This window comes from Sander vitreus, chromosome 20 (genome assembly GCF_031162955.1).
Source record: "Sander vitreus isolate 19-12246 chromosome 20, sanVit1, whole genome shotgun sequence".
Classification (NCBI taxonomy): Eukaryota; Metazoa; Chordata; class Actinopteri; order Perciformes; family Percidae; genus Sander; species Sander vitreus.
In genome coordinates, this window is record NC_135874.1 from 19,406,597 (window position 1) to 19,413,846 (window position 7,250).

The window sequence follows — 7,250 nt, forward strand, 5'->3', positions numbered from 1 at the left end:
ATTCCCAGTTATGAAATGCATTGCATGCTTGCACCATTTAGTCACACATAGTTTCCCAGATGAATTTATAGCCAATTTATTGTGTAATAAATGTTTCATTAAGTGGGGCCGAGACTTATTGCATGCAGCTGTAATAAGCTTGAAAGTTGTGGAGAAAAGAATACTAGTATTTGAGCAATGCATCTTTGACTTAACGATTAAAGATTCATGCTTATGCTTTGGTACAGTGGCGTTTTTTGAATTGTTGAATGTGGAAACATCATGTGTTTTCCTCTCCAGAAGAGCTGTCCATCAGCATATCTGTGTCCAACTGCCAGATCCAGGAGAATGTGGTAAGTGGGGCTTCTTTTTTCTTAGACGCTGTTGCACCATTTCCCCGCATAGTCTACACATGCATGCATTCATGTGCTATTAAAGTATCTGTTGTGGTAAAATCAGAAACTGTATCTTACTGTTTCTTTACCAAAACATCCAGGGGAAGCTTTTATGCTGCACAAATAGGGAAGCTGCTGACCCGTATTTTTGGTCAAGGGGTTTTCATCTCAGTTGCACTTCTGCATTGAGTGAAAGTTAATTGTTTGGCAATACCAGAAAACATTTTTGGAAGAGCAAAACATTTTTTATCTCCGAGCTTTTAATGATGTAACCTTTACCGATGTAAGCATGAAAAAAGTCAAAGAAAAACACAACAGTAACAATGCAAATTATTTCTGTATAGGATATTGCCTCAGTGTACCAAATATTCTCTGATGAGGTGCTGGGATCCGGCCAGTTTGGCATTGTGTATGGAGGTATGTTTCACTTTTGATATGGTACAACTAACATTTGATATAGTATAGCTATACTGTGTGTATTACATTCGTAGGCTATTTACCCATTTTTCCGTGTCCCGTAATATTTTAGGCAAACACAGAAAGAGCGGCAGAGATGTGGCCATCAAGGTGATTGACAAGATGAGATTTCCTACTAAGCAGGAGAGCCAGCTAAGGAATGAGGTGGCCATATTACAGGTAATGACAAGAATCCATCAATAATAGCACGCGATGAAATCAAAGTCTAGCATGCACTGTCAGTATGAGAGGCCTTGGCTGGAGCCTTTCATTGTACAGTACATGCTACAGACTGTCTTTCCTAAGTTGTACCCCCACTATTCCTGAATCAGGGTAAACACGTTGTCTTTTTGTGCTTTCCCTCAGAATCTGCATCACCCAGGTATCGTCAACTTGGAGTGTATGTTTGAGACGCCGGAGCGGGTGTTTGTTGTCATGGAGAAGCTGCACGGCGACATGCTGGAGATGATTCTGTCCAGCGAGAAGAGCAAACTGCCTGAACGAATCACCAAGTTCTTAGTCACACAGGTCCGTGTTGTAGAAACACACTTCTCATCCCTTTGCTCAAGTCTTCAGACTAAGACTAAGACTAAGATTGCAGTACTCACTCGTTGCCTGATAAAATTCTAATCAATTAGATCTACAGCATGTGTCATTTCCTTTTCACGCTTTCTACTTTCAAATGGCATCTTCCTCAAGTTCTTACTAGCTTTTTTGTTTTGTTTTGTATCGTAACTTCATTTCCCTCTCTCCCTGTCCTCCTTTCTGTTTTTTGGGGTGTGTTAGCACACTGAGCCTCTGCTTAAGCTCCGGGGCCTGTTTATTCTTGTGGTGAGCTGATTGGGGGGAATTGTTTACGGGATTGGTCTGCATGGCATCACGGCCTCCTCCCTGGCCGTGGATTACAGTCTGCAGTGTGCTGGTGGCTTTGTGGCCTGATTAGAAGAGCAGCAGGCCCCTGGGCCTCTGTGGATCCCGGGTCCCAAACAGGAGCTGGGTCATTAAACAAAAGCCCCATTAGCTGCGGCGGGCCTGGCTCTGATGTGGCCAGGAGGACTTCTGTCAAAGTCAGGGTCAGGATAGGGGAGCAGGCGCACTGTGGTTTTGGTACAGGGCCATAGGCAGACATGCGTTCAGCGTTAGCTTACACCAGGCCTCGTGAATATAGAGATGGGATGATGAGATGAGTTCATGTGTCATTATGTGAAGGTACGGGTCAGGATGGAAGTATTTAAGGGCGTCTGTATGCTTATACTGCTGTTATTTTTCCATATGGCAGCATCATAGATCCTACTGCTTAGATTATACAAACATTACCCTGTTTATACCAGACACTCCATGCATTAAAACATTTACATGCTGGAGTTTCTATTATTTTCATCTGGACTTTTTAGTTTTTAGCTAAATCTGTGCTTCTTTTTTTTTACTTTTGCTTGCAACAGATCCTGGTGGCCTTGAGACATCTGCACTTCAAAAACATTGTTCACTGTGACTTGAAGCCCGAGAATGTACTACTGGCCTCCGCAGAGCCCTTTCCTCAGGTACAAAACAGATATTTTTGCACACAGTTTATGTGTGTGTGTGTGTGTCTGTGTCTGTGTGTAAAAACGCTGACCATGTTTTTTCTGTCTTCTCACAGGTAAAGCTGTGTGACTTTGGCTTTGCCCGTATAATTGGCGAAAAGTCGTTCCGGCGGTCTGTAGTTGGCACTCCGGCCTACCTAGCTCCAGAGGTGCTGCGCAGTAAGGGCTACAACCGCTCCTTAGACATGTGGTCAGTGGGAGTTATTGTGTACGTCAGCTTGAGCGGGACATTCCCTTTTAATGAGGACGAGGACATTAATGACCAGATCCAGAATGCTGCCTTCATGTACCCCCCTACGCCCTGGAAGGACATCTCTGCAGAGGGTAAGAAGACGTAAAAACAGTTTGTTTGTTTGTTTGTTCCCTGAAGGTTAGCTAGTTTGCCCTTCACTCTTGTCAGTGCATGGTTGCACACGTAGTTTAGTGTCAGAGTGAAACTCAGACATGTAGCTTCAGAGCTGTCCTCACCACCTACATGTCTGGGTTGTCTGTACTTTGATCTGACTTGTCTTTGGCTGTGGTTGTGATTAGTCACTCTCAAACCTCCCCAGCTGCCCAGACTGCAGCTCCTCCCACACACAGAGTGAAATATATTACAAGGTGAAACATCTGATGAAGGTGTTGATGCTAATGTTTAGTAATCCAACTGTTCACTTTTGCTGTGACCGGCTATTGCCCTTTTAAAATGTCACATCTTTTACTATGCTGTTGGTATGAGATTATATATCTTTTTAGTTGAGTGTATTGATACAGTCTGCACGTTATCAAATTCCCTCACAGCCGGGGCACCTGGGTAGTTCACTTGGTTGAGTGTGCGTGCCATGTACAAAGGCTCAGTCCTTACCGCAGCGGCTGTGTGTTTGATTCAGACCTGCCGCCCTTTGCTGCATTCCCCATCTATCTCCCCTTTCCTGTCTTTAGCTGTTCTGTTTAATAAAGGAATAAAATGCCCCAAAAATAATCTTTAAATTCCCTCACAGCCACAGATCTGATCAACAATCTTCTCCAAGTCAAGATGAGGAAGAGGTACAGTGTGGACAAGTGTCTCAGCCATCCCTGGTTACAGGTAACATATTACATTATTTTCTTTGACCCTTTAACCCAAATCACGCTCTTTCTTCTCAAAGTCGTAACTCAGTCAAATGTGAACACACAGACATGATACACATACTGTTAGATTCATTATGACTTACACTTTCCGAGGATATTGCCTCATAATCATCACGTTTGGAAGTTCTTTTCAGTATCAACAACATTCCGCTGATACACTTTATGTCAGGAACACCTCCTCACTAAGGAGTACATTGTGCTGGACTATTTTAAAAGTTCATGTATCTTTCCCTCAGGACTATCAAACATGGCTGGACCTCAGGGAGTTTGAGACGCGGCGAGGCGAGCGCTACATCACCCACGAGAGCGACGACGCACGCTGGGAGGAGTACGCAGACGAGCACAGTCTTGTTTACCCCAAACACTTTATCATGGCTCCCAACCTTGATGACATGGAAGAGGACCCCTAGTGGTACAGGGGACTTACTACACCACATGTATTAAAGGACAAGGATTGTCACAGGGACTTTTTTCGTGAAGCTGTGGGAGCGGCAGATTTTCCCTCCAGAACTGTTTGTTGTGGAAAAGGATCATAAGCCGATCAGGTGGAGAATCACTCTCCAGAGGCTTTCAAAGTGGGGAAAACCCAACAGAATTTGTAGCATGATGCACAACTGCTACTAGCAGTACGCAGGTAGAGATGCGTGCCGCAGAAACGCATTAAGAAACTGTCAGGAGTGTTTGTCTTCTGTTTGCACGATATCAAAACATTCCAGGAATTTACTAAAGTTTGGTTCATTCAGTCACAAACCAAAACAAGGTGAACTTCAGAGTTTAGTTGTTGTACACACACTTTTGGATAACTTTGAGTAATAATATGACTCTGTTCTTTATCTTTATGTGAGAGAAGAGATCGGAGACTCGAGAGCTTACCCCAGGAGTAAAGGGCACTTTTCACAAGGGATTTACAGTCGGAGAATTTAAAACGTTGAGTTTTGTTCTCATTTCCCAACTGTTTGTGAGACTGTCCTTTGGTATGAAACTGGAACTATCACATATATTTGTATGTTTTAAAAAATATATATATATGTGGTAGATTTTTGCACTATTGCAATTGAACATAGCAATTGAATAGAAACACTATTCGCTGCTACAGAGAGCATCCAGTCTAGGTGCAGAGTTTTACCCAGAGATAATCAGCAGAAAGTTGATGCAACTCGCACGGTATTGGCTGCTTTGTCACCATTTATTTTAAACAAACCTCTTCAGGTATTTTCAACCAACATGTCATTAGAGTATGATCTGTTACTGGCAGCTAATAGTGTGCAAGTTTGATCAACTTTCGCCTGGAGACAATGACCAACAGACCCTGACCAAATATATTCATTTCAATGTTTCCAAACCTTTTCTAAATTTACATGAATTTCTTGACTCACTGAATTGTCAGTAAATGCAATAATGGAGCCGTTATTTTTTCTGTTCAACCTGAGGCTAAAACAACATGGACTCTATGTATGTTAGAGCCTCATGTTTCTGTGTATCTTTTCCTGCAGTATTGTTGAATGTGACTTTTTAAGCACTCCAATTCTGGATTCAATGTGTTTTTGATGCTCCTTAAGTATCTGAAGTGTTGCATGGCCAGAGGCAGCCAACCAAGGTTTTACATAGAACAAAATATTGTTTATTATGTTGTCTGGACCGTTTCAACAGCCCTTTTTGTCTGGACAGTAGACACAGTAGAAACTAGGTATACTTACAATTTGGTTCACATGGGAGTTTATTGTACTACAGTTTTGTAGTTTTCTCTGTTGGTGTGTTTTGGGAGTATGTTCCTGTTTCTTGTTGTCCTCTTCCTGTCTTTGTTGCCGCTGGATTGGCAGGTGTCAGTGTTTTGTATATTTCAGTACATACCAATGGAATAAAAACTCAACTTCTCAACTGAGAATGAAAAGTTTTCTTCAAGCTCTGAATGTCTTTCTTTTGTATTTCAGTGACTTAGCTTACAGTTTTGTGTATGTTGCATCACTGTGTGTGTGTGCGTGCGTGCGTGTGTGTGTGTGTGTGTGTGTGTGTGTGTCAGAGATGTTCACAAGTCATTTTTTGGAAGTCAAGTCTCAAGTCTTTGAGGGGCAAGTCCAAGTCAAGTCTCAAGTCTTTTGCCACGAGTCCAAGTCAAGTCTCAAGTCTCTGGCCATCTGATCTGTCCCTAACACTGTATTGTTAAATCTTATGAATTCAAAGTATGTCCTGTAACTACCATCCATACAGTACAGTATCAAAATCAGTTGTGGGATTACTTTATGGGGTCTATTTAACACATCCCTCTAGCCCCCTGACCTGGTGAAATATTAACCTAAGTCTGTCACATCATATGGATACAACTATAAAGATACAATGTGCCTGTTCCCAGGATTAGCACAACACTTTGCGATGGTTAGCTTGTTACCTGTGGTGATATATGCTAAATGTAACGTCTCTTTCACTCAAAAAAATGTCTAATGTCGAAATGGAAATCAAGAGAATAGTGGCAGCGCCACACCAGTCACAGAACAACATGCATCTCAGTGTCAGTCCAAATTACGCACAATAAGCAGTTTGAACTCACTGATCTAATGCAATTTATTTCTTTTCTAAGTGTTAGTACGCTCAGTGAAACTGAGTCCAGCGCGAGGGAGACCCGACTCAGAGGAGGAGAGGTTAGTGAGGCCAGCATCTCCACGGCAGGTGACTGTGCGCACGGATCCGCTGCGCCACGCATGGATGAAATAATGAATTAGTAAATAGGACTACAGTATCAGAAATATGTGCAGAATTAAGACAGTCAAGACGGCCCAGTGTTTGGTGGACCGGGTACATCACATGAGTTTGCCCACCCGGCACAGCGTTTGTTCCTGGGGAGATGGATCCGTGCGTCCCGCCTCCTGTGCGCCATGGATGTGTGAGCCTCAGCAACTACTAACTATAAAGATACAATGTGCCTGTTCCCAGCATTAGCACAAAACTTTGCGATTCTTAGCTTGGTACCTGTGACGATATATGCTAAATGTAACGTTTCACTTTCTTAGCGTGTGAGTGACTGACCTATCTGGGTGCGTTTTGAGATGCCTGATGAAGTTCGACGTTGTTGATCCGGCATCATTTATCTTGGTGCCACACACCTTGCATGTAGCTGTTGGCTTACTGCCTCTGTTTACCAAGTTATTGAAAGCAAAACTAATGACAAAAGGCACAACTCCGGGAGGACTTGGTGTCGCCATCGTCAATGTATTTTTATGTGTGAGTGCGCGCGCATAAGGCATAGCGCATGCGTTACGTTGCACATTATGGCAAAGGGCAGCGGACATGCAGCTCGTCATACGTTTCCCCAACGTATCTGCGCCAATAAAAGAAAATAGAAATACATGAATACATTTAGATTTAAAAAGCAATAATTGCATTAAAACAGGTTGTTGACGAGTCTCGAAGCTCGAGTCTGAAGTCTTTTGGGTCGAGTCGCAAGTCAAGTCTGAAGTCAGCTGTTTGTGCGACTTAAGTGCGACTCGAGTCCGAGTCTCAGACTCGAGTCCCCATCTCTGGTGTGTGTGTGTGTGTGTGTGTGTGTGTGTGTGTGTGTGTGTGTGTGTGTGTGTGTGTGTGTGTGTGTGTGTGTGTGTGTGTAGTGGTTTAACATGTCAGATCCCATTCTCAGCAGCTGGATTTGATTGTTGCACCACACCGAGCAGTTTGCAGAGCCAGTCGCTCACCACAAGGGAGTAATGACATAGTTAAAAAGGGTGGTGGTGAAATG

At 43.1% G+C, this 7,250-nt stretch overlaps 1 protein-coding gene across 4 annotated transcripts in view; it reads left to right on the plus strand.

Moving 5' to 3' along the window:
• prkd3 (protein kinase D3) overlaps positions 1-5,425 on the plus strand; it is a 35,957-nt gene extending 30,532 nt beyond the window's left edge. For all 4 annotated transcript variants that reach the window (XM_078277895.1, XM_078277894.1, XM_078277897.1 and 1 more), the window contains 8 exons: positions 280-332; positions 719-791; positions 904-1,010; positions 1,197-1,358; positions 2,273-2,371; positions 2,470-2,737; positions 3,394-3,479; positions 3,760-5,425. In XM_078277895.1, the coding sequence (XP_078134021.1) occupies positions 280-332; positions 719-791; positions 904-1,010; positions 1,197-1,358; positions 2,273-2,371; positions 2,470-2,737; positions 3,394-3,479; positions 3,760-3,933 (1,022 nt within the window). In that variant the 3' untranslated portion in view covers positions 3,934-5,425. The remainder of the gene's footprint in view (positions 1-279; positions 333-718; positions 792-903; positions 1,011-1,196; positions 1,359-2,272; positions 2,372-2,469; positions 2,738-3,393; positions 3,480-3,759) is intronic.
• The last annotated feature ends 1,825 nt before the right edge of the window (positions 5,426-7,250 follow it).